Source organism: Chinchilla lanigera, unplaced genomic scaffold (genome assembly GCF_000276665.1).
Source record: "Chinchilla lanigera isolate Chin_1 unplaced genomic scaffold, ChiLan1.0 scaffold00112, whole genome shotgun sequence".
Taxonomy (NCBI): Eukaryota; Metazoa; Chordata; class Mammalia; order Rodentia; family Chinchillidae; genus Chinchilla; species Chinchilla lanigera.
The window spans coordinates 4,685,676-4,712,150 of NW_004955513.1; the positions used below are offsets into that span (position 1 = coordinate 4,685,676).

The window sequence follows — 26,475 nt, forward strand, 5'->3', positions numbered from 1 at the left end:
CTCTGATGGAAGCTGCTCTGTGCAGTTCGCCTGCCCCAAGAAGCCTCCATCTCTTGCTCAGCTCCAGAAGGCCCCTTTCCTTTGCCTGGGTGCAGAGAGGGGAAGGAGTCTTCTCTGCAGAAACTGGCCTCAGGGAGAAGATCCACAACCACTGAGGCTTTTCCTGTCACCTGCGGCAGAACTTTTTCTCTAATGCCTCCCTCTTAACGGGGTGTGGATAGTCTGTGACCCCACACCTGAACGAGCACCAGGCCACAGAGGCAGCACAGGAGAAGCAGCGCAAGGAGGCGGTGGAGAGTCAGACTGCAAGGAGCTCTGGGAAGGTTGTGCTCAGTCGCTGAGAGGTCAGAATTCCCTGAAGAGCGAGGTTAAGTGGAGTTGAAGAGACCGCCTAGGAACCAGGACAAGGAGGACAAAGTAGGAAAGCTGGAGATGAGTGTGGGAAGGAAGAACAGAGGAAACAGGCGAGGCATCAGCCAAGAAGTGTAGAGGACTCCGCGGGTGGCCAGTGTGACTGCTGAAGCAGGACGGGAGGCAGGAGCAGGAGGACACTGGCACCGCTGGGTGGCACCCAGTGCCCCAGGGAGGCCTTAGCAGGGTGCACTCCCATCTGGGGGTGGGAGAGAGGCTCATGTCTGAAGTCCCCAGCGTTTCAGGGACCGAGACCCCTGCACCAGGAGGGGCCGGCAGCACCGGCTCAGTGGCCAAAGGACAAATGTGAGGTCCAAGACACAGCAGAGTTGTAGGGAGAAGCCCATGTGCTCAGGTGTGGAAGTAGCCCAGGAACTTCCTCTGGACCCAGCCACGCAGACGCTGTGTGATGCTGCAGCCGCCGCCTGCTGCTGGGCAGTGTGCTTGGCCCTCGGAGCCAGCCAGGTGGGCAGGGGCAGAGTGTCCAGCAAGGGGATGTGGGCCCTGGCAGAGGGGTAGAGGGCATAGGTAGACAGTGACCTCTTCGTAAAACAGTCCTGGTGGCATTTTAAAGTCTTGTGACTTTTGTTAATATAAAAACGTTAAAATTTTTGGTAAATTCAATCACAAAATAATAAAAGTTTTAAAGAGAAAATATGTAAAACTAAAAGCTTGTTCTTTTAAAGGATTAATAAAATAGTTTTCTGGAAAGATAACAAAGGACAAAAATAAAGAATATATGAGTAAGAAAAATGACAGATCTAGTAGCTAACAAGACCACTGAGAATATTTGTATGCCAGTGACATTTGAACGTTAGCCAGCATGGAGCTTTCCCATGGGGCCCAGCAGAGCAGGGGAAGCATAAAGAGACCCCATAGTGACAAAGTTGATGGGCTCAGGGGTCCGAAGATGCCTTTGCGTGAGCTGGACTGGGGCTCTGTGCCAAGGTCGGGGAACTGGCTGTTTGTGTGACGCATACTGTCTCGGGACAGCACAGGTGGACCACTCCCGCCCCTGGTGAGAAGGCTGCTCTCTGACACTGCCTCAAGAGGGCAGCCAGTGGTGCCCTCTCTCTGTTACTGCGGGCTGAAAGTCTTTCATGAAGTGTTAAGAGAGAAGAACTAGACGTGGGGTGGACCCTGCAGTCACTCCAGCAGGGGCAGTTGTAGGCCTGCTGGGGGCTTGGTTTGGCCTGGTTGTAGTTGTCACACACATACCCTGAGTTGTGTCCCCAGGGAGCGGGGAGAGGCTGGCTCCCAGGAGGGCCCTCACCATGTCTCCTGCCCTCCACACCTCATCAGCTTGTCACATGACCTGCCCTGTGTGTAACACAGGGAGGGCCATGAAGAATTCAAGAAATTAAGTCAACAAAGAGAAGTAAGAAAAATGCAGAAATAGGTTTAAAATTGTAAGGAAAAAGCAAATTTTTCTATAGTGTTTGGGCTAAGACTTAACATTCTCAGATACTGAGTCAGTATCCTAAACAAGGTAACTTTTCAGAATATTCTGTAAATTTATTGTCAGTCCACAGAAATTGATGAGGCAGTATAAAAAGTTCTGCAAGTGGGAGCCCAAGGCCCCTGCTCATGCATTGCCCAGAGCTGGTTTAAACTCACAGGTGATCAGGGACCCTACAGGCCCCCAGGGTCCCCTATGAGCCTTTCCCACCACCACACTCCCACCACCACACTCATGTCCTGGCCTCTGCCCAGCCCATGAGCCCAGTGATGGCCTCAGCACAGCTCTCATCCTCCGTGCGGCTTCCAGCTTCCAGCTGAGCTGCCCCTTGGCTGTCTTGGCCTTAGCATTTGGAAGGTCAGTGGGTGGTAGAGTGACCCTCGGTCATGGTCTGCTCTTTCCCCACACTGCTCCCATGGACACGGAAGATTCTCCTTCAGAATTGGTTGATTCACTTGGGGGAGAGGCCTTGGACTCTGCCTCTGCCCTTGTCCTCAGACTCCTTCTCTGCCTTTCTGTGCCAGTGTGGCCACATTGCCCATTGCTGGCCAGAAGGGTCTGCTGCATGGAGAGTGTGCTCCTCTCCTGCTGTCTTGGAGCCTGTGGCTTCCTGCTGTCTGTTTCTGTCAGTGGGTTATAATCCAGTTCTTCCACTATTTTTTGCTTAAACTGTCACAGGTTATAGCCATGCTTACTGTGAAGAGGAGGACCTTAGGTGCTTGCTCTGGAGCCACCATTCTTGTTGGGCTTTGTCTTGGCGGGAGCTGCGTGGCTTCGGCTCGAGAGTGTCGGTGGAGCAGGGAGTTGCACGCAGAGCCCAGAGAAGAGGCAATGTGCAGGGGACCCGTGTGTTGGGTCACAAAGCCCCTCGGGACAGATAGGACCGGCTGGTCACACCTGGTGACAGGTGGCCATTGTGTGATTTGGTGACACCCCACTGCATGTGAGGCAGAAGTTTCTGTTCTTAGGCTAAGGACCTGGCTCTGAAAAGCAACTAAAGATGGTTGAGTAGAAAATCTAACTTATACGCACTTCTGAGCCCTTGACAACATGCTTTTCCATAGAAGGCCCTTTCAGTGGGCCTGTGGTGCTTCTGCACCGCAAGCCTGATGTCGTGAATTGTCCTGCCCCAGGTGCAGCAGGTGTCCTGCAGCTTCGTGGAGGAGGCTCACACTGTGCAGTCTCTTGACTTTAGGATGGCTGACCTTCCTGGACACTTAGAATATATATTTCTGCCAGCATGGACAGGACCTTGTGCAGAGGGTCTGGGTTCCGCAGGGAACTTGTTCACCCCCCAGATGCAGCTCGGCTCCCGGGTGGAGAGGTCATGGCCACTCTTCATTTTAGAAGCCCATCTCAAAAGAGTGTTTCAACGTTAACCACTGAATTCAAATCCTGGAGTTGTCTCCGCTTTTCCCTTAAGATGTTCCTTCTACATTGAATGTCACTTGGGAAACTCCATGTATTTTTAAATCCCCTGACATCATTCCTTTGAGTACCAACACTCCCCTACGTGCAGTGCCCTTGTTCAGGGCCCTGTGCCCACGTGCACCCCTGTGATGCAGGGTCTGCACATGCTGAGTCCTGCTCCTCCGTGTCTGTCAGATATATGCCTGAAGGAGGTGCCGTCCATGGCTGACAGCCTGTACAATATCCGGCTCCTGAGAGAGTTCGCCAACGAGCACCTGAACAAGTGCTTCTACCTCACTCTGGAGGACATGCTGTACGCCCCGTTAGTGCTCAAGGTGAGGACAGCCGCCCAGTCATGCTTGCGGGCTGTGTATGAGTGTGTGTGTACATCCTCATCTTGGTTTTCGTTTTTCTTTTAGCCCAATGTTATGGTTTTTATTGCTGAGCTCTTCTGGTGGTTTGAAAATGTCAAACCCGATTTTGTTCAGCCCCGGGATGTTCAGGAGCTGAAAGATGGTGAGTGACTTGATTCACTGCTGAATCCCAGGGATCACTGGGGGTGCATCCAAGGGTTTGGAGCAGCTAATGGCAGGGCTGCGCAGTACACAGGGACCCCATGGGTTGAGCTTACCTTTTCTATCCGCTCTTCTTGTTCCAGTCTCTGTAGTCCTTTAACAATTTGGTATGATATTTATAGCATTTGCCAGGCATAGTGGTGCATGCCTGAAATCCCAGCATTTAGGAGGCGGAGGCAGGAGAACTCCCATGAGTCTAAGGCCAGCCTGGACTACATAGTGAGTTCAGGGCCAGCCTGAACTACACCGCAAGACTGTGTCTCAAAAAACAAAACAAAAAAAGTTGTATCTGACATCATACAGTACATTTGTTAAATTTGACACTAATTTTCTGGAGAAGTTCAGTTTCAGGTAAAAGTTGTTACTTTCATGCTTATAAAAATGCAGGCATGCTGGGTGTGGTGGCGCCAGCCTGTAATCCCAGCACTTGGGAGGCTAAAGCAGGAGGATCCTTGCGAGTTCAAGGCCAGCCTGGACTACAGAGTGAGCCCAGGGCCAGCCTGAACTGCATAGTGAGACCCTGTCTGAAAAAGACAAAAAATGTAGGCTTAGCCAGGTGTGGTGGTTTAATCTTAGCACACAGGAGGCAGAGGCAGGAAGATCCCTGCCAAAAAAAAAAAGCGGGTTTTCTGTTTCTTATGAGTTCCTGTAAGAGTGCTACTTTTGCAGCTAAAACAGTGTTACAGCAGAAGAGCAGCCGCCCCCCTGTGCCTATCTCCAACGCCACCAAACGCAGCTTTCTGGGGAGCCCTGCTGCGATGAGCCCAGCTGACCTGCAGCCCACTGCGCTGCCTGCTGAGGGTGGGCTCCGGTACCACCTCCACTCCGAGGATGCTGAATGTCTGTGAGTCTGTCTCTCAGTCTGGACCGTCATTTCCTCTCCACAGCTCGAGTAGTATAGTGCTTGTTTCCCGGAAGACACAGATGACATGAGCAGCTCCACTTGGTGGGGCCTCCTGTGTCCGCTGGCGCAGACCCCCTGGGAGGACCTGCGCCAGTCCTCAGCCCCTGTGTCTGCTCTTTCCCTCTCCCCTCGCCACTCACTCTAGCATTCAGTCTCCTGCCTGCTGCCCGCCCCATGTCTCTCTCTTCTGCCCCCGGACGGCCTCTCCCTGCATTTGCCTCTTTAGGCCCAGGGCTGGCACCAGCCCCGCCTGCTGGTGTCCTGCAGTCCCTCCACCCTGCTCACACCTTTGTGATTGTCCTGGCCAAGTGCTCTGAAGTATGATGGCCAGCGTGCCTGCTAGCCGAAAGCTCGGGCTGCTGGCGTGGCGTCGCGTGTAGCACTGTGCCTGTGGTCTCCATCACGAGTGTGTGTCTTCACACCCATGAGTCCGTATGTGCCCAGCCGTGACAGCCGAGTGGGTGGGCTGTGCTGCCCCTGCCCCTCCAGGGGCCTGGCTTGTCCGCATTTCCAGTGTTAATTTGAGGCAGTCTTTGTTGCTGAGGTTCCCTGGTTCTCACTGAACCAGGAATGTACAGTTTTGAGAACCACACCCTTCAATCACTTTTTCTATTTTTACTTTGGCTTATCTCTAATGGAACCTTCGTGGCTTGAGTTTACAGTTGAAATTGGAAACTGGTTGTGTTGTGCACTGACCCAAAGTCAGTATGTTCCCTGTGTGCAGCTTTTGGAGTTTTGTCCCGTGTTTGAAGTTCTTGGTAGTCTTGTGGCTCATTTGTGTAGCAGTATTTCCCAGGAAACCTATCAAGCTGCTCACAGCTGAGAAGAAAGTCTTGATGGTCTCTGTTGTTTCACATGCATTTGCTTTTGAAATTGAAGTTTTATAAATGATGATTTTCTCCCCAATTGTTTCCCATTTAGTGGGAAGGGAACTTCTGCATTTAGCCCGTCCCATCCTCTACTGCCGCTAAGGCAGAAGCAGCAGAAAGCAGCACAGGCCGAGGAGACGACCGGTAAGAGCATGCCTCCCTCCCTCTGTAACACAAGACCTCTCCGAAGTGAACGATCTGGCTCTGGTTAGGAACAAGATGGTGAACCCTCGTTTGCGCTGTGTATCTTGATTTTACAGTCTTACTGTGAAAGTCCCACCCAGGTCTAATACATCCTACGTAGACACAGGATTGCTGTGGGGACTGAAGCAAGAACTTCTGTACTGAGGTTCACTCCCTTGCTGTGTGGGGCTGGTTGTTACACCACACATTAGTTACTGAGACTGTCAGTGGGGTTGGTGTGATTATCTGCTTTCCTTGAGTAGTTTTGGTGTACAAGTTAAGGTCATTTCCTGGGAAGATACTTGTGCTGTAAGCATTTCCAGTGGTACAGAGTTAAAATACTGAATGTTAATTCCTCCATACTGCAGATCAGCGACATCGGTCTAATTCTCTAACCCGAGTTGATGGTCAGCCACGAGGCACAGCAGTAGCATGGCCGGAAAAAAAAAACAGGTCAGTCTCTCTGACATGATGCTTCCATTGCGGTTCTCGCTGGACCCCCATAACCTGAACTGTAACGCGGGCGGTGCTGAGCACTGTCTTGCACACAGTGCCACACCCATGGCTTCTGCTCAAATTTCAGGCCTGTGTCCCAGCCAACACCCTTCGCACTGCATCATGCCACCAGCTGTGAAGTGGACCCTGGCTCCGGTGACAGCATCAGCTTGGCCCGCTCTATCAGCAAAGACAGCCTGGCTTCCAACATTATCCACCTGACACCCCAGAACCAGCCGCACCCCACGGCCGGGAAGGCCAATGGGAAAAGCCTCCTGAGCAACGTCAGTATTGAGGACGAAGAGGAAGAGCTCATGGCCATCATTAGGACGGATGTGACTGCCCACCGAGGGGACCTGGAGGTCACCAGGGTCTCCCCTCGTGCGCCAGTTCTACCGGCCAGTGCCAGGTCTCCCCAGAGGCAGCTGGACACTATGGAGAATAAGCCTGACAGTTTCTTCCTGGAGCCCCTGATGCCGGCAGTACTGAGGCCAGCAAAGGAGAAGCAGATTATTACCAAGGAGGACGAGTGTGGGGAAGGGAGGCCGAGGAGCTCCACAGCCAAGCGGTCCAGCGAGGGTCCCCAGCCACTGGCACGAAAGAAAGTGACTGGGGCTCATGGTGGGCGGGACTTGAACAGGACTTTCACCCCCATTCCTTGTTCAGAGTTTGTGGCAGGCGTCAACCCTGCCGAGGCACATCTGCGATCAGCAGAAACCCTGGGAGAAGTGCGTGGGGGACCTCTGGCCATCGGTGGGTTCCAGCCGTCGCCCCAGGGTCAGCCTGCAGATGGCTTCTTCCTTCACGTGGGCAGGGCTGATGAGGATGCGGAAGGGAGGTTGTGCATCAGCTCTAAGAGCCCCAGCTCACAAGACTCGGAACCCTGGACGCTGCTGAGGCAGGACTCCGACTCCGACGTGGTTGACATAGAGGATGCGGAGCAGGACTTCGTTGGTGAGGATCACCCCCTGGTCATCACTGCCTATGCTGGAGAGGAGGAATCGGCCAAGTTGCAGGAGGACATGAAGGTGCGGGAGCATGAAGACAAGGACGGCGCCAGTGGCCGCTCGAGCCCGTGCCTGAGTACAGCCTCCCAGCTCAGCAGCGTGTCCCTGGCCAGCGGGAGTGTGAAGATGACCAGCTTCGCCGAGCGGAAGCTCCAGCGACTCAATAGCTATGAGACCAAGTCCAGCACCAGCAGCTCCCAGAAGACCACGCCCGATGCTTCAGAGAGCTGCCCAGCGCCCCTGACCACATGGAGGCAGAAGCGGGAGCAGAGCCCAGGCAGGCATGGCAGGGACGCCGCCAGCCTCCTGGCCTCTGAGCTGGTGCAGCTGCACATGCAGCTGGAGGAGAAGCGCAGGGCTATCGAGGCACAGAAGAAGAAGATGGAGGCGCTGTCTGCGCGGCAGCGCCTGAAGCTGGGCAAGGCCGCCTTCCTGCATGTGGTAAAGAAGGGCAAGGCGGACAGCGCCCCGCAGCCGCTGCGGCCGGAGCACTTTGCGAAGGAGTACGCTCAGCACAATGGTGAGGAGGTGGACAGCGGCACTTCCAGAACAGAGGGCTTGCTGGCCCGGGACGAGCAGAGAGAGGGCCTCAGTGAGTCTCGGGATGTGGATGGAGACAGCCTAGCTCTCGTCCAGCCTCACAGACCCCGAGAGGCGGCCGTGCTGCACGACATGGATAAGAGCAAGATGATCTCCACGGCCCTGCTGGAGGACGGGGTGGGTGAGGGTGTGGATGTGACCGAGTGTGAGCTGTCCATCGAGAAGCTGAATGAGACCATCAGCACGCTGCAGCAAGCCATACTGAAGATCTCACAACAGCAGGAGCAGCTGCTCATGAAGTCCCCAACCATCCCGATGCCAAGCTCCAAGAGCAACTCCCAGGACCAAAAAGTGAAGGCTGCCATCCACTTTGTGGAGCCTCTTTCACCTCCTGGGGTGGCTGGTCATCGCAAACCGCCCCGGCTGGGCCAGGGCCGGAACTCCCGCTCCGGAAGACCAGCGGAGCTCAAAGTTCCGAAAGACAGGCAGCAGGGCTCCTCCAGGAGCAAAACCCCGACACCCAGCATGGAGGGCCTCCCACACCTGCGCCCTTTCCCCCAAGGACACCCACAGCGCACACCCCCCGAACCAGGAGCAGACGGGGCTGCAGACCCCAGCAGCCACCCTCCTGAGAAGGGGCTCTTCGACAGTTACCGGCTCCATGACGAGAGCAACCAGCGGACATTTGTTCTGTCCTCATCCAAAGATCCCAATGTCATTGCGGAGCAGATGGGCCTCAGAGAAATTCTAGATGCCAGCGTGAAAGAGGGAGAGCTGAGCTCCTGCAGCAAAGAGCTCCTCCCTGCGAAGGAGGCTGTCTCCGTGGAAGAGCCACTGAGGAGCAAGGCCAGCCTCATCGAGGTGGACCTGTCCCACCTGAAGGCCCCCAGCGAGGATGGTGAGGTGGCGGGCCAGGACAGCACGACCGAGCTCATCAGTGACGTTGACCAGAAGCCCGGGGTCGGCTTCTTCTTCAAGGTACGTGGGCGATGGGCTTGTGGTGGGGCTCTGAGGCTGGGTTCACGCCCACAACTGCTGGGGCATCGGAGAACCTCGGTCCAGTGCAGGCTCCAGAGTCCAGGCAGAAGCCAGCTGTGTGGCCACAGCTGCTTGATCCCTGCTAGTGAGGCTGGGCCCCAGCCCTGTTCATCGGCCCTGGGGTCTGATTTCATGGCGTGATCCCGAATGGCAGAGAGTTTTTCTGTTGATGACTTTTCAACCACTAGTGAAGCGGGAAAGCTCTACGGAATCGCCAAGGCCAGGCTGCCCTCCACAGGTGTGGAGAGCCTGGGCACAGAGAGCCTCTCAGACAAGTTTTCCTTCTTCTCCCGCCCCACTGGCGGTGAAGTGGAACGGGACTGGGGCTGCTCCTCTGTGTTGGCGGTGCTGTCCTCCTGCCACCGTGCCACCGTGCCACTCGGCCTGCTGGTGCCATGCAGCGCGGCTTTGCATTGTGTGTGTGGGATGTTGGTGTGGTCGCTTAGGGCTTGGCTTACAGGTGTAGGTGTCCAACTGGACACCTCTGAGTGGTTGGTTCTTTTCCATTGGTCCCGTAGCACACGAAGATGTGTTGACTCGGCTCACGGAGTTGGTTTCTTAGGGTTTCCCAAGCGTATACAGTCTCGTCAGTGGTTGAAGGACTTCTGTCCCCTCGTCACGTCTACAGGATGATGTCTGTGTTGTTTGTAGGATGAACAGAAGGCGGAAGATGAGCTTGCCAAGAAGCGGGCAGCTTTCCTGCTGAAGCAGCAGCGCAAGGCAGAAGAGGCACGGGTGCGGAAGCAGCAGCTGGAGGCTGAAGTGGAGCTCAAGCGTGACGAGGCCCGGTAACCTTGTCCCCTGGCAGCTCCTTCCTGCCGCCTTCCCCCAGCACAGCACTCGGCCCAGCCCTCTCCACAGCGGGCCTCAGTTTTCACAGTGAGGCCCTGTGAGCTGTCTCTGCTGTCCCCATGACAGTGCCTCCCAAGGCCATTGTGTGCAGCACAGGAAGGGGTCTCCGTGCTGCAGGGCTCCGCAGAGACCACTGAGTCCCCAGGTAGAAAGCGGCCCAAGGCCCAGCGTCCCATGAGGGTAACCTGGGAAGCGTGGCCTGGGGCTCCAGGGCAGGTGTGTATGTCTGCTCTGGTGAGGATCCCTCTGACTCTGGACGGCTGTGGACTGGTTCTGCTCCTAGACGCAAAGCTGAGGAAGATCGTATCCGCAAGGAGGAGGAGAAGGCGCGGCGAGAGCTCATCAAGCAGGAGTACCTGCGGAGGAAGCAGCAGCAGATCCTCGAGGAGCAAGGGCTCAGCAAGCCGAAGTCCAAGCCCAAAAAGCCTCGTCCCAAGTCCGTGCACCGTGAGGAGTCATGCAGCGACTCGGGCACCAAGTGCTCCTCCACCCGTAAGTGGCTCGCGAGTTGCCCAGTCCCATGCCGTGCTGGCTGTGAGCTTGCGCCGTCGAGCCCGTTGGCTTGGCTGGCTGGGATTTCTGGGACGTGCGTGGGGGAGGCTGCCAGGACCCTCCCACAGTGCAAGGAGGCCCCAAGATAGGAGGCGTGCGGTGCAGCCTGGTGGCGAGGCCACACCTGCCCAACCAGCCAAGGAGCTCTCTGACGAGTTGGGGGCGGGGGGCGGGGGTGGGCAGGCAGGATGCTGAAAGCCCAATGCTTATCTCTGCAGCTGATAACTTGAGCCGGACGCATTCTGGCTCCAGCCTGTCCCTGGCCTCTGCAGCAACGACAGAACCTGAGAGCGTGCACTCAGGAGGCACGCCCTCGCAGCGGTAAGGAGGGCCGGCAGCGGCTCACTCGGGAGGGCAGGGGATTCTGACTGTAGAGGCTGCGAGGTGCTCTGGCCCTGTAATCTGATGGGTTCAGCCTTGTGGCCGAGCTGCAGGCATTTCCGCAGGAAGCCTCACATCCTTTGCCGGGCTCAGGGTGGGCTCCACCTCTGCCCTGGGCCCCGCTTTCCATCCAGGTGGGCATCATGGCAGCTCCCGGTCCCTCGTCGTCATCCCCTTACCGCGTCTCCCAGAACGGTTTTCCTGCACCGTCAGCAGCGTCTCTTGCCAGCACCTCCCACTGACCCTCATCTGCATGCATGTGCCTTCTGCTGTCCCCGCAGAGCCCCAGAAGCTGGGTCCCTGCTGTGTGCCTCTCGTGTGTCCTAGCTGGGACAGTTCCTTCGCTCTGGCTGGCCTCGCTTGACCTTGCCATTTCTTTCTCCGGTGTTAGTTTTTATTAGTACAAGTTTGCAGAATTTTCTTGGGCAGTTGGAAGGTGTACGTAACACTGGTCAATTCTTTTCCATCCCCTTGCTCTGCCCTCTCTTTCCCTTGGTTCCCTTCCCATTTACAAGAAATCTATCTCCCTATTTCCTATTATATATCTTTAATTTGTTCTTTATTTGTATTTTGGGTTTCTCGTAAGAAAAACTGATACTTAAGCTTGTGTGCCTAATTTGTTACCATTATAGCCTCGAAGTGCATCCATTTTCCTACAGATGACTCAAGTTTGTGCTCCTTAACGGCAGAGTAATACTCCACTGTGTGTAAATCCACATTTTCTTTATCCATTCGTCTGTTGGCGGACATAGGGGCCACTTCCAAGATTTAGCTGTTGTGAGTTGAGCTGCTTTGAACATGGCTGTGCAGGGATCGCTGTAACACAGTGCCCTCAGCTGTTTCAGGATATACCTAGAAAGGCATGGCTGGCTCAGGTGGGCTCTCTAGTTCCAGCTTTTTTCAGTCTCCATACCGATCCCCATGGTGGTTGTACTCGTTTGCGTCCCCACACAGTGTGGAAGGCTCCTCTCTTGCCATTATTTGATCTCGTGATGATGCCGTTCTCTCTGCAGTAAGACGGAATCTCAGTGTTGCTTCACTTTGCCTTTCTCGAACGACCAGAGAGATGTTGAACATTTTTTCATGTGTTTGTTGTACTTTCTCTAAGAAGTGTCCATCATTTCACTGGCCCATTTTTTGAACGGGTCTTTTATTTGGAGGGGACTAAGTTTTTTGAGTTCTTTATATGGTCTCAATACTAGTTCCCTGTGAAGAGTAGCAGGCAAAAATCTTTTTCCCATTCTGTAGGGTATCTCTTCACTTGCTTGGGTGTTTCCTTTGCCATGCAGAAGCTTTTTAATTTGATGTGATTCCATCTGTTGATTCTAGGTGTTTCTTGTGTCATTGGGGTTCTGTTCAGAAAGCCCTTGTCCTGTGCCAGTGTCTTCGAGAATTTTACCTATTTTATCTTTCAGCAGATTAAATACATTCAGATCTTTGATCCATTTTGATTTTAATTTAGTGGGTAGTGAGATGTACGGGTGCAGATTCAGTCTTCTGAGTGTGGACAGCCAGTTTTCCCAGCACCATCTATTAAGAAGCTGCCTTTCCTCCAGGGTATGTTTTTGGCCACTTTGTCAAAGATCAGATAGATGGATGTGCCTCTGTTTTTGCATCCTGCTCTGTCCCACTGATCCACATGTCTGTTTTTGTGCCGGTACTATGCCGTTTTTATCACCATAGCCTTGTAGTACAACTTGACATCCAGAGCTGCGAGGCCTGTTGCTCTGCTGTTGTTGCCTAGGATTGCTTTTGCTATTCTGAGTCTCTTTGTTCCCTGTGAATTTTAGGATTGTTTTCTCCAGTTCTGTGAGGAATGCTGTTAGTATTTTGACTGGGATTGATTAATTCTCTGTGTCAGCTTTGACATATGGCCATTTTGACTGTACTGGTTCTGCCTGTCCGGGAGCAGGGGTTTCCATTCATTTTCTGACGTCCTCTTGGATCTCCTTTTTCCGAGCACTGTAGTTTTGTTGTAGAGGTCTTTATCGTGGAGGTCTTTCACTTCCTTAGTTACATTAATTCCTAAGTACTTAGTTTTCCTGGGTGCTATTATGGACGATGCTGTTTGCTTAACTTCTCAGTGAGTGCATTACTGTGGTACAGGAACGCTGTTGATCTTCATGTGCTGACTTTATACCCTGGCTGCATTTGGCTGTCTCAGAAGTCTTAGTGGAAGTTATTCCCCATGGAGGATCCGGCTTGGCCCAGCTCCTCATGAGAGCACAGGCTCCCGGCTGTGGCCGGCTGTGGCCGGGCAGGGTATCTTCTCTGGCCAGGTCAGGTCCTGTGTACGTAGGTCATATAAGGTGCTGTTTGCCATTTTCCACTAGCTGTTAAAATTTTCCTTTGTGATTAGAAAGTCCCTGTCCAGAGCACCTGTCTGCACGTCCCTGAATTTTCACTCTAAGGCTTTAGGAGCCCCTGCCTGGCCCCCGTGGTGTTGGCCTCAGTGGCAGCTGCCACTCCTGCCCGCACGTCCCTGTGTGGTGTGTACCTCGTGTGGCCATCGCCACTCTGTCTGACAGTGGCTGTGGTTTCCTGTCCTTGTGCACATTGGTAGCTTGTCATCTGCTGGCTTTGTGCAGGGCTCCTCTGAGCACTCCTGGGTCTTACTGGAGCCCAGCTCTGGGCTTCCGCAGTGGCACTGCCTGCCTCTGCCAGAGAGCAGCTATGCCGCTCTGCCCTCTAGGCATGGTAGGGACATCCCTGCAGGTGTGGCTCAGAGCCCCGACCAGAGTCCGCAAGGCTGGGCTTTGTAGTCGGGCCACAGCGGCCCCTGTGCCTGGGCTGCAGCAGCAAAGGGACCAAACTACGTCCTGTGCTTCCTGAGCCGGCAGCACCACGGCCTTGCCCGCGTGGCAGCACCCTCCGGAAGATGCCGTGGCAGACGAACGCTCGTCCCCCAGGGGAGATGCATGTTGTTTGTGTTCCACCCCCCCTCACCCCCCACACACACACAGTGCCAGCGCCGGCCGCTCCACACAGGGCTCCTCTGCTCCAGTGCTGGTGGGAGAAATGCAATCCGAGTCTGCGCCACCCTCACCTGTGTCCTCTTGTGCCCACAGAGTCGAGTCCTTGGAAGCTCTGCCCATACTGAGCCGCAACCCGAGCAGAAGCACTGACCGGGACTGGGAGACAGCGTCAGCAGCGTCCTCTCTGGCCTCAGTGGCCGAGTACACAGGTGACAGCTCACCCCTCCTTATCAGCTGTCAGGGCCTAGCCTCGTGCCTGTGCGTGCTCTGGGAGGTCTCACGCTGCACCTGGGTCTGAAGGTGCCGAGTGCTGGCTCGAGGTTTGCAGGAGCCCTGAGGAGAGTGGGTGCTGGCCCTGCGGGGGTGGCCATGCCCTGGGCAGTCGGGGTCTGAGGCTTTGAACTGCCTGTCTCCCTCTCCCTCCCTCCCTCCCTCTGTCTCCCTCTCTCCCTTTCCCCCTCCCTCCTTCCCTCTCTCCTCTCCTTCCTCCCTTTCTCCCTCTCCCTGCCACCCTCCCTCTCCCCCTCTCCCCCATTTCTCTTTCTTTCTCTGCCTTTCTTCTTTCTTTCTTCCTGTCTTCCTTTCTGTCTTTCTTGGTGGTACCAGGAAAGAACCTTAGGCTTTCTCAAAATGGATTTTTATGCCAGGTGTAGTAGGGTATGCCTGTAATACCAGCTGCTTGGGAGGCTGAGGTAGGTGGATCACAAATTCAAGGCCAACCTGGGCAATTTAGCAAGACCCTGTCTTAATCCACAGAGAGGAGTGGAGATGCAGCTCCTCTGCAGCTTGGGCTTGATTGCCAGTACCACCAAAACAAGTAAAGTTTCCTAGGTTTGTCATTTTATAGAAAGGAAGCAGAAATTTGAGTAGGTAAGTCCTTAGGTACTTTAATTTGTTAATTATCTATCTTTTTTTTTTTCTTTTTGGTACTGGGAATCAAACTCATGACCTCACTCTTGCCAGGCAGGCACTTATGCTGCAGAGCTATATCTCTAGCCTTTTTTTTGGTGACAGAGGATCTCACCGTGTAGTTCAAGCTGGCCTTGAACTCACTTTGTAACCCAGGCTGGCCTCAAACTCAGAGTGAATCTCTTGCTCAGCCTTGTGAGTTCTGGGTTTGTAGGCATGCTTCATCAAGCCCAGCTATCTTTTATTATCTTTTAAAATTTCTGCTGGGAATTTGCTTTAGTACATTTGCAGTGGTCCTTTGTAGCCACTTTCAGGGGAGCCCGTATGCCCACAGTGATGTCTGTTTTGGTTGGTTTTTTTTTTTGTCTTTTTGAGACAAGGTCTCACTATGCAGTTCAGGCTGGCCTTGAGCTCACTTTGTAGCCCAGGCTGGTCTTGAATTCGCAATGATCCTCCTGCTTCAGCCTCCCGAGTGCAGAGATTACAGGTGTGCGCCACCATACCTAGGTACCGCCTGCTTGCTTCTTGACCCTGAGGTAGCATTTCCCTCTTTCTCATGTGTGTTCCTGCCTTTGAACATCAATTTGCAAACCTTGGCCTGGTGTTCTCAGGTCCCAAGCTCTTCAAGGAACCCAGCAGCAAGTCCAACAAGCCAATCATCCACAACGCCGTGTCACACTGCTGCCTGGCTGGGAAGGTGAACGAGCCCCACAAGCACTCAGTCCTGGAGGCAAGTGTTCTGCGTGCTGCCACAGCTATGGGGGCCCGGGCGGGGGCCGGGGGCGTGGCTGTGTCTCGGTCACTGTAAATTGTCCTGGCCACAAGAGAGTAAGTAGGTGGCTGGGTGCCAGCAAACAGACAGCGTCCTTGGTTGGACTCTGGTGTGCTCGGGAAGAGTGACCTGGGCAGGCGGGAAGTGGAGGAGTCCCTGTACTTGGGCAGAGCGCAGCCTAGCGGCCCCAGGTCCTTCCTAACCAGGGAGAGGACTGTCCAGGCAGGGGCATGCAGGGGCCAGTCCCAGTCCAACAGGCCTACATTTTTGGGAACCAAGGTAGATTGGTAGAGCACTTGGCAATGAGGACTCCCACTGTTCTGGAGGGGCCGTGTGAGGCAGGGGTAGAGGAAGGGCGGCCGCCAGGCATCCTGGGCGTGAAGCAGTCCAGTGTGCTGTGCTGGGTCGTCCTTATGCTTCCTTGGCCTCTTGTCTCTACAGGGTGGAGGCCTGGCTAGGGCAGAGCTGGGACGAAGGCCAAAGAGGCAGCATTGGAGGGTGTATCCACCCTCGCCCTTCCTCAGCCGCGGGAGGGCTTTGGTTGGGAGGAACCAGGGTTCGAAGACGGTTTCTGCAAGCGCTGATGTGGCCGTGGGCCCTGCCTTCTGCGCCACCGTCCTTGTGCAGACAGTGCAGCCTGAGCAGGGCCCAGGCCTTCATTCACTGAAGTCGGCATGTTCCTCCCGGGGTTAGGGAGAGAGTGAAGGGAGTCCAGCGCACAGGAGGCAGGATCAGATGTGGGTGGGTGCAGCCAGGAGAAGGAAGCAGAAGAGCACCCTCGCACAAGCTGGCCTGTGTGTTGGCAGAGCAGAAGGAGGCCAGAGGTTAGAGGCCGCTTGGAGGAGAGGTTGTGTGGGACAGGCTCTGTGGGGCTTCAGGTGGCGGGAGGGTATTGCACTTCCTTTTATGAAGCAGTGGTGCAGGTGTGGGCCAGGATGACCCTGCCTCTCGGCTGGGGGACAGACTAGGGGTGGAAAGGGCAGGAGGATGGCGCCCGAGGCCAGAGGAGAGTGGTCTCAGGTCTCTGCTGGGCCGAGGACACAGCCAACTGGTGGTGGGAAGCCCGGAGCCCTCCGGAGGTGCGGGTGCTGGGTGCCTCCTGTACCAGATATGCTGGCCCGGTGGCCTGGGCAGCTGACTCCTGAGGGCAAGAGCAGACCAGGCCGCTCCCTGGACTCGGGGGAGAGGCTCCGGACGAGGGGCTGCTGAGCCACACCCTGGCACGCAGCAGCCATCACAGCCTGGCTTCAGGAGCTGGAGGACGAGGAGGCCTGGCAGGCCCCGTGTCCTTGCAGCTGTGTGGCTCAGTCCCTGAGGCAAATCCTGGCACAGGAGCAGGAGTTGGCACTGTCTTGGTGGCAGTGGGGTGATGCTAGGGAAGGGTCACGAGCTTGCAGACGCTCTGCGTGAGTCACAGTGAGGACCGCTGGGGGGAAACCGAGCCAGACAGATTTGTTCCTGGGTCCGATGGGAAGAGGACTTTCTGTCCAGAGCCCCTCCAGCAAGCTCTGCGGTGGGCGTGGACCATGTAGCCTGTTTGCCACGGCTTCTGTTTGTCGGTCATGACTCTGTTGAGGTGCATCTTGCCCCCCAGAGTCACCCTTTGGAGGTGCAGGCTTTTGGGCAGTGTGTTCCTGATCAGAGCCACCCGGGGTGCTCTCTGTCTCTGGGCGTGCCTGTGCCCGTGCTGTCGCCTGCGGAGCCCTGGGACGTGTGACCTTTGGGCTGGTGTCTGGCCCAGAGCAGTGTTTCTGAGGTTCCTGAGTGTTGTGGGCACCTGGACAGACAGCATCCCAGGCTCAGTAGGCTGTGGGTCCCCTGCATCCGCTGGCAGGTGTGCGGGTTGTCTCTGCTCTTAGACTTGCAGTGCAGGTTTTTGTGCGCGTCTATGGTGTTGTCTCTTGAGTACTTGGACGGGGACTGTCAGGGCTCCCCATAGTGGCTGGGCCATCATAGTGTCCTACCATCACCGAGTGTGTCCCCATCCTCAGCCCACACAGTAGGCGTGTCCTTTCCATTTCTGATGGCTACGATGTGGGTCACCTTCCCGGGGGCCGTGTGGTGCACACACACTGAGAAGCGTTTCCCTTGCTTACCATCCGTGCCCTCGGCCAGGCAGACCTGTTGCTCTCTGGAATGGGAAGCTGTAGTTGGTGGAAAGTAGCTCCACTGCACATGGCTGCTTCCCTAGCTGCTCCCCTGCCTTGGCGTCGTGCCCCAGGGCCTGTGGAGACCTGGGCTCTGAGAGTCACAGGGACACTCAGAGCTTCTCATCTCCCCCAACCCAGGAGCTGGAGAAGTGCGATGCCAACCACTACATCATCCTGTTCCGCGACGCGGGCTGCCAGTTCCGGGCGCTGTACTGCTACTACCCCGACACCGAGGAGATCTACAAACTCACCGGCACGGGGCCCAAGAGCATCACCAAGAAGATGATCGACAAGCTCTACAAGTACAGCTCGGACCGGAAGCAGTTTAACCTGATCCCCGCCAAGACCATGTCTGTCAGCGTGGACGCGCTCACCATCCACAGCCACCTGTGGCAGCCCAAGCGGCCCGCAGTGCCAAAGAAGACCCAGACTCGTAAGTGACCCCGGCACGGCCGGGTCCGAGAGGACATGCCGGTGAGATCCGTATTTATTATTTCCTCCATATGGGTACGAAGCGTGCAGGGTCACGGACCTTTTCTGAGCCTCTGTCCAGAAGTGGAGCTATGGACGCCAAGTGTCCAGGCCACACTGCCGTGGCCCCGCTGACCTCCGGGCCTCAGATGAGGACGCCGTGAGCAGAGCCCTGGCTGTGCGTCTCCCTTCCTTGAAGCTCTGCAGGATGAGCTCCGCCTGTGCTCCGGCCTCCTGCTCCCTTTGCACATTGCCTGAGCCTCGCGCTGGCCGGCGGGGTCACCCGGGATCGGGGCAGAGGCACCCTTGGTCGGGTGTTTGAATGTCTTCATGAGAGGAGTCCGTGTGGGAAATCTTTTTCATTTGCAAAATTATATGATATTTATTGATTGTGTCTACTGCCAACCTTTGTATCTAGTTCTGAGGTTTCTGAACAACATCCTGTTCCTTGCTGCTCAGACAAAGTTTACTGAGAACACCAGTTCACTAAGAGCACTGAAATGGGCGACGTCTGTCTTTGCTAAAAACGTTTACAAACGCGGAGGGGCTGCTTCTGCTGTGAGCAGGACCGTGAGGGCACTGGCGGCTGGTGCAGGCCAGCGCGGCAGCCCGCGGTGGTCTGTTCACTTTAATAAAGACAGTTTTGGTACCGGAGCCATCCGCTCTGCGCGTGCTTCCCGGCCGCCTGCCTGCCACTCTGCTTCTCGGGGCAGCGGTGCGCTGGGAGCCTGTGAGGCCGGGACCGTTTGTTCCCTATCTGAAGCAGTTACGTGGTCATTCCCAGCTATTCCTGTGGGTCCCCTGGGTGCCCGGTGCTCCTGCAAAGCGGACCCCAAAGGGCCGGGCTCGCACCCTCTGGCTAGTGCTTGTGTGGTGGACCAGCCGCTGGAAGAGCCCACAGCCCGACATGTTCGTTTGCACACGTTGTTTGGGGAGTGTTACTTGAATCTGTCCTGAACTGCAGAAAACTCGAAGAATGAGTCGAGTCCCGTGTGACTGTTCCGTGACCCCCTTAGGTACAGGAAGGCAGTGTGCTGTGCAGGTGGAGGGGAGCTGCGCCTGCCTGGCCCCGCCCCCGCCCCGCCCCCGCCCCTAGGAGGTCGTGCAGTCTGCCGTGCACTGCATCCCGGTGCGTCCCGAGCAGGCCTGACTGCCGTGCGGCCTCTGTCCCCGGGCTGCATGGTCTCCAGCACCACACATTAGAGTCCGTGAGGTCTGCCACCACCTCCCCACACGCGGGCTTCGTTTCTCCTCCCTGCCCAGACATCGCCCTGGCTACGCAGGAAGGCACCGAGAGGGCCTCAGCGGGCTAGTGCTGCGCGTCCCTCGTGTGTGGGCACCAGGACGTGTGTGCCCATGAGCCTCACCTGGTGCTGTTGGGGTCTGGGGACCTCGCGGTTGTGTGGAGCCGGGCCCCAAGCACGGTGCTTGGTGGCCGTGCCCTGCTGCGCTTGGCGGCTCCGGCCTCCTCCACAGCCCTCGCCACACTGCAGCCCGAGCTGGGTTTCCACAGGACTTGCCTGCCATGGCTGCGGCAGGCGCTGGCTCAGCCCCACTTGACTCTGGGCTGGGCAGTATCCAGATCGCGTCACTTTGGCTGAGGGCCATATTCCCTTCCCCCACACACCCTTCTTATTTTTTTAGGTCCTGGGGATGAACCTCAGGCCTGGTGCATGCCAAGCAAGCGCTCTACCAGTGAGCTACACCCTAGCCCTTTTAAAACACTTTTATTTTGAGATAGGGTCTTGCTGAGTTTCCCAGGCTGGCCTCAAGCGTGGGTTCTTCCTGCCTCAGCCTCCCTGGTTGCTGTGCTCCAGGGTGTGCTCGCTGAGCACCCTGGTGTCCTTTTGACCCCTCTCTCATCGTGGGACTGCAGTGCGGTCTCCAGTTGACTCTACAAGCCCAAGCTATATTCTTCACTCAGGCATTGCTGAAAGGTGGAACAACACACTGGTCACTTCTAGATCATGATTTTATCCCTAAAATTGTAATTGTTATTTGGAGGGAAAAGTATTTATTGAAATAAAATTTTCTGTTAAATAATTAACTTGGGTGACCTTTCACAGATTTTCATTTATTTTGTGAAGTGGATTTGACCCGTGAAATGAGACTGGGTGCTTGAAAGCCATCCCACCTCACTGGCCTCTGTCCATGTGTCACAGCATGAGGGATGTTGGCTGGCAGTGCACGGCCCCAGGCCACACACCTTCCTGGAGCCAGGAAGCCATGCCTCACTGTCGCTCTCTGGCCGGGCTGTGCCCTCTGGTGGGGACTCAGCAGAGCCGCCCGGATGAACCCTGGGCTGCCGAGGTGTCCCCATCCCTCTTGTCCCACGCCCCAGCGCCCGTCCTTTGGGAGGGAGGTGTTGGGTTGGGCAGTTGTTCCAGAGCCAAGAGGGAGGGGCTTCATCAGAGCCCTGGGGATGGGGCTGAGCGTGGCAGACAGCCGTGGGACCGGGACGGGGCTGGGGCAGTGCCGGAGCCCAGTGGTTTGCACTGGCTCGTGGCAGGGCCTTGTGTCTTTGCAGCACATCCTGTGATCGCCTCTTGAGCAAGACCAGCATCATGGCAGAACCGACTTCCATGGGGTGGAGACCCGGCCTGAGGAGAGTGGTTCTGTGCTGGAGACGGGTGCTCTGGGAGCCCACGCCCAGGTGCGGAGGTCCTGAGTGTGACTGCCTGCTGTGCTGGCCCAGGCCTTGGTGTCGGGAGTCGCCCGGATCCCGGGAGCCCGGCAGCTCCCGCCTTGGCAGAAGCGATCTTGTCCATGGCCCAGGTGTGGAGAGGGAGATGGGCGCAGTGCCCACTCCCTGGGCTGGGAGGAGGAGCGGGCCGCGTGGTTCGTGGGGGCCCCTGCCTGGGACGCAGCGTGCGGCCTGAAGTGCTGGGTTTCTGAGCAGTGTCTTCAGTTGCAGCTAACGTGCTCATCTCCGTTCTCCAAAACAACTTTTTCTTCTATTTTAAAGAGAAAGAAACAATAACAAAACAGCAATGAAGACAAACACAAAAGAGCATAAAAACAATACAGGATTTCAAAATCCAGAAAGAACTACTTGATTTTGTCCGAGGTGGTCACTTTGGTTTTGGTTGCAGGGTGGTCCTGGTGGTGGTGAGCAGAGGTGGCCGCACCTGCAGCGGTTCAGCGCGGCCCCGGCACTGTCCGACTCAGCGGGCCGCGCCTGTGTTCATCCCCGAGCCCCCAGCGCTTCGCTTCTACGTTACCTCAGCTTAGCTGAGTTACGTGGCTGTGGGTTATGTCAGTTACATTAGCTTAGCTGTGTCAGCTGTGCTGCCAAGTTCTGTTACTGTCAGCAAATCAGTAAATGGGGCTGGCTACAGCTCAGCGGGGAGCACCTGCCCCTGTGTGTGAGGCCCCGGCTTCCATTCTCAGTGCAGCGAATGAGGCAGGAGGACCAGCTGTGTCCTGTACCCCAGGAAGGAAGGCTGCCCAGGAAGGTGCGGCTGTGGGCCCGAGGTGCTAAGGCCCCCAGATAGCAGCATGCATGTTGGTCTACAACCCACCAACACCGGGCGGGGCTGTCAGGGAGCGTAGCCTTGGGAGAGGAGAAAGCAGAGCTCAGGGCTGCAGGCACCTTGGAAAAAAGGCCGGAGGACACGCAGGGCCCTGGCCACTCCGAGCCCCTCCCTGAAGTGAGCTCTGCTTCGTTGTTTGCCTTGCCCTGAGCGGCAGCTGAATCCATTGAACAAAAAGCTCCTGCTTCCCAGATTGTAAGGTTTGTTTATTTTCATCTACCTTTAAAAAGTGACATTGATCGGAAGTAGGGGGTGTGTGTCCAGAAGTGTGCAGGTAAGCGTGCAGAGCCAGCCCCCGCCCTTCCTCGCGCACTGGGAAGGCAGTGCCCAGCTGTTCATCCACAGACGTCCAGGTGCCGCGTGTGCCCCTGCCCAGGCGTGGCCAGTGCTTCGAAGCATACCCATTGGGTGCTGAGGCCACACGACAGGCGAGGGTGAGGAGCCTCGAACGGTGGCAGCGAATTTTGCAGAACCCAAGACCTTCGCTGGAGGCGCACTGCTGGTTGGCTGTGCAGCCCAGGCTGGCGGTCTCAGTGCTGGGGCTGCAGCAGGGGATCCCAAGCTGCATCCAGGGCCGGGACCTCAGGGCCGCCGCTCGGCCGCTGTACCCGCAGGCTTGGGAGCCCAGGCTCGCTGCAGCTGCCAGGTGCTCAGCTGCTTCCTGACGGCCGAAGGGGCGCGCATCTCGTCAGGTGCGTCCTCTGTGAGCAGCCTTATTTCCTCGGCTCATTTTAATGGGGCTGTTCTGGGTAGTGGGGTTTTGCGTGGGTTCATAGGAGTCCTGGAAATCTCGGGAGCATCCTTCCATCGTGTGCACAGACGTGCTTAGCTGCGAGCGCTTTTAAAGAAACCGACGTGTTTGGAACACAGCACACATTTCTTACTGCTTTCCCCAGAGGTGGCTTATTCCCAGAGGCAGTTGCGTTCTATTTGCAAACACAGGAGTCACTGTCAGCTTACGGAAGCTGTTTACAAAGTGTTATTCTGCTGCTTCTGCTTTTAAATACACTAAGCCCTTCTACATATCTAGAGCTAGGTTTTCATATAAGAACTCGCCTCCTATCATGCAGCGCTGATAAATAAAATGGTACATGTAGCTGTGGCTGTAATCTGAGGTATCTTTTTTTTGTTTTGTTTTGTTTTTTTTTGAGACGGTTCCGCTGTGCAGTTCAGGCTAGCCTCAAACTCAAGGTGAGCGCCTGCTTCAGCCTCCTGAGTGCTGGGGTTACAGGTGTGCACCCCACGCTCGGCTGAGGTGTCTTCTGAATATGACCGCTTTGGCCTCACTTCCTGCTCTCTGCTGTCAGCCCAGCGGACAGACACAGGCGTGTGTGACGTTAGAGACGGCTAAATCCAGAATTCGTGTACAGAGGGCAGGCTTCGTTGTGGGTCTCAGCACAAAGTGTCCGGCGTGTGCCGACTTGGCTACTTCATCGCACACGGGCCGCCTCTTGCACCTGGGACTAGAGGTCACCAGCCCTGGACTTCCCCGCCCCTCGTGTACACTGCATACACAGAGAAAGATGTGTGTGAACGTGTCCTGGTGCAAACGCACTCACTCCTTCAGCAGTTGCTTCCCGCGCACCCTCCAAACCCCTGGACGAGTACAGGCAGCACCATGCCATTCCCGAAAGACAGGACTTACCGTGAACTTCAGCAAAAAGGTGTTTATAAGGTGACATTTTACTTCTTTTAACATCGCTGGGCGCGTCTGGACATCTAGGACGGACACGACGCTCCTGCGTGTTGCGGGCTTCCCTGGCAGGCTGCAGACAGTCCTCCCTGCTCCGTGCGCTGCAGTGGGTTTCCACGTCTGCTGAGCGGACCGTGTGGCTCTGCCTTCTTCCCTTAGCGTGGTGGGTTGGTCCACTGATTTTCCGGGACCCAGGCTGGCCTTATTTCTGGAATGGGCAGGCTTGACTCTGTGTGATCCTTTTCTGTTGCTGGATTTGGCTTGCTGACAGCATGTATTTGTGATGTTTTCCTGACAGATTTGTTGTCAAAATTATGGTGGCAACACAAAATAATCTGGAGCGTGTGCCTGCCTTTCCTCCCCTTCAGAAGCGCTGGGCTGTCCTGGAGGTTACAGCCTTGTGCTGTAAGCAGCACCACAGACTCAGTCCTGGAGGCCAGGCGTCCTGCAGGCTGGGCTCTGAGGTCGCGGCGACACAGGGCTGGTTCCTCTGAGGCCTCCCCTTGGCTGGGCAGTGCTGTCCTCACACGGTGTCTGTGTCCCGATCTCATTAGGGGGACGACAGCTGGATTGGGCGAGGCCGCGCCCATGACTGCATCTTAGCTTCCTTCCCTCTGAAGGCCTTGCAGTCAGCGGTGGTCACATGCAGGAGGCCAGGGCCCCAGCATACAAATGTGGGGGCGCAGTTGGCCTTAGCGGGTGGTACCCACGACAGCACCATCGCCGGGTTTCTGCTGCATGGAGCGCTGACCACTGCCTATGACGGCCAACCACTTGGTTTCTCGTCCCGTGCACCATGACCTCCCTGAAGGCACCCGTGGGACAGTGGATGTGTGACACAGGCTGAATACTAACGCAGGCTCCCACGGGCCTTCTGCTCAGGAAGCAACTTCATAACAAGATCCCAGGGACGAAGGAGTCAGGGACTAGGCCATGCCCCACTGTTTGAGGACCTTGGCCGGCCCGTCTCGCCCCACATGACTTGCTCACTGAGCAGTTCCTGTGTGCTGTGTGTGCAGCGGGTCCCAGGGTCTGCGTGGTGACACACCCAGCCTGCCTGTTGGGAGTTTGCAGTCTGCTGGCCAGCAGGAATCCACACGGAAGGATGCAGTAAGTGGCCTCAGCAGGACCTCGCCCATCCAGCAGAAGGATCTGCCCCCTGTGCCGGGGAGGCTGGGAGGTGCCTGTGGAAGCTGGCAGCTCCAGGGAGGCGGCAGCAGCTGGGGATGGAGGGACGGAGGTAGAGTTCTGCAGCCAGATGCCTGGGCCAGTGAGAGCCAGCTCTGCCTGCCTCCCTGCTTGTCTTCGAGTGAGGCTTGCTGTGCCCAGGCTGCCAGCTGGCCCAAGCCTGCTGAGACTGGACACCAGGCCCATGCCTGAGGCTGCCTGAGGTGGACAGCAGGAACCTCAGGCCCTGGTTCATCCTGACCTGCTGGCGTGGAGGGTGGAGTGTCCCGGGGGACCCCATCTGCACTGTACCTCCTGTGGGATGCCCTGGGGCAGGAGGGCTCGCTGGGTGGGCGCAGAGGACAGAGGACCCCAGCCTCCCTGTGGGCAGCCCAGGGGAGCTGGGCGCTGTCCTCTGTGTGTCCTCTGTGCTCCTCACTCAGGGTGCTGGCGCCTGGAGGCGTGGGGAGCAGCTTGGGGCAAGGGGGGTGTGCAGACCCGCTGCAGGGAGGCCGAGGCTGCTGGCGAGCAGGGTGCTGCCCTGCCGGCCTTGGGGTCTCCAGGGCCAGGCCTGACGTGGCCGCCCAACTCCCTGCTCTGCGTCCACCTTGCTGTGGCACACAGGGCAGTCGGGGAAGCTGGGCTGGACCAGGAGCTGGGGTCCTGGGGCGGGCAGTCTGGCCAACAGGGTGGCAGATGCACGTCCACTCAGCCTGAGGCCACTGCGCCTGCTGCAGCTCCACCCTCGGGTCAGAGGCTCAGCCAGCACGGGCCACCGCCTGGAGCGTACCCTCTAGCTCAGTGAATAGGGGAGCCACATGGGGTGGGTCCCTTAGGGAGGCCCTGGGCACGTTTGTCCCCGCCCATCCCTGCATGCACTGGTGCCTCCTCACTCGCAGGAGACTGACTCACTGCAGCCCAGGCATCCGTGGGCACGGGCACGGGGAGACACAGGTACAGGGCCCCAGGACCACAGCACCACACAGAAGAGGGCAGCCGGGGGGCGGGGCAGGAGCGGGAGGCCAGCAGGGCACTGCTCTGAGGGGAGGGGAGGGGACAGTGACCAGCCAGCAGCTGCGGCAGGGCTGAGGAGCAGAGGGACACAGCCGCCTGGTGCCATGCTGCTAAGCCTGGCACCAGTGGAGGTTTGGAGCTCACCCTCTAGGGGAGGCCCTCAGGAGGGGCTGTCCGGGTCCCCACCCCTACCACAGCGGGGGGTGGGGGTGCAGGACCATGGTGGGGATCCAGAGGGGGCCTGCCCCGTGGCCACCTGGACAGCGCTGGGCTTCGCCAAGGCCCTGCCTGCAGGGAGGACGCCTCCTTACCCACCAGTCACATGGTGGGGACTTGCCAGAGGCTGGGCAGGGCAGGGCTGGGGCTTAAAGGGGGGCTGTGGCCGGCATCCGGCTGCCACTTCCTGGCCCTGCCACTGCCGGAGCCCCCTCCACCCCAGCTTCCTCGCTGGTCACTCTCAGCGGGGTGAGGCAGCCTGCGTGGGGTCCTGGGCAGAAAAGGGGCAGGGTTGGGACAGCTGTCTGTGCACAGCCGGCCCACCTGTGTGCAGCCCTCGGGCTGAGGAGAGCAGCTGTGCCAGTCTCCTGGCTTCCTGTGGATTTGGCTGCGAGGTCTGGGGTGCAGCACTGCTGAGGGAGCCCCACCCAGGGTCTGGTCCCCTGGGAAGCTGCGGCCCCCACTGGAGCTGAAACTCCCGTGGAACCTGACCGCAGTCTGAGCCCGTTCTGCTGCAAGGTCACCCGCCCTGAGCGCTTCGAGGGGCCCTTAGCTGGCGAGTGAATGCACCTCAGGAGAGGGCAGAGGCCGCTGGGGAGCTGTGGAAGAAACTGCTCCGCAAGGCGGGCACCGTCTGCATGTGCTCAGAGGGACCTGCACAGCCCTGGGGCATGAGCAGGGTGGTCACCGGGCCCAGCCTGCAGGCTCCCCTGCCGTGTGGGCGGTGGGACTGTGGCGGGGAGGCTCCGGCCCTGCTCTGAGTTGTGCCCAATGCCCCAAGGCCACCCAAGCCCCAGCCCAGGGGGTGAAGGTGGGTGCCCAGCCCCTGTGCAGGGGGCTGCGAGGCAGAATGCCCAGGAAGCTGTGGCCCGCGCCTGCGTATCCTGAGCCCTCGAAGT

At 57.1% G+C, this 26,475-nt stretch overlaps 1 protein-coding gene across 6 annotated transcripts in view; it reads left to right on the forward strand.

The window, feature by feature from the left end:
* Positions 1 to 18,607, forward strand: part of Camsap1 (calmodulin regulated spectrin-associated protein 1) — a 54,467-nt gene extending 35,860 nt beyond the window's left edge. For all 6 annotated transcript variants that reach the window (XM_005408534.2, XM_005408537.2, XM_013506691.1 and 3 more), the window contains 12 exons: positions 3,476 to 3,615; positions 3,700 to 3,796; positions 4,525 to 4,699; positions 5,681 to 5,772; positions 6,180 to 6,264; positions 6,395 to 8,831; positions 9,543 to 9,679; positions 10,027 to 10,235; positions 10,514 to 10,616; positions 13,745 to 13,860; positions 15,172 to 15,290; positions 17,621 to 18,607. In XM_005408534.2, the coding sequence (XP_005408591.1) occupies positions 3,476 to 3,615; positions 3,700 to 3,796; positions 4,525 to 4,699; positions 5,681 to 5,772; positions 6,180 to 6,264; positions 6,395 to 8,831; positions 9,543 to 9,679; positions 10,027 to 10,235; positions 10,514 to 10,616; positions 13,745 to 13,860; positions 15,172 to 15,290; positions 17,621 to 17,923 (4,013 nt within the window). In that variant the 3' untranslated portion in view covers positions 17,924 to 18,607. The remainder of the gene's footprint in view (positions 1 to 3,475; positions 3,616 to 3,699; positions 3,797 to 4,524; positions 4,700 to 5,680; positions 5,773 to 6,179; positions 6,265 to 6,394; positions 8,832 to 9,542; positions 9,680 to 10,026; positions 10,236 to 10,513; positions 10,617 to 13,744; positions 13,861 to 15,171; positions 15,291 to 17,620) is intronic.
* Positions 18,608 to 26,475: the final 7,868 nt, after the last annotated feature.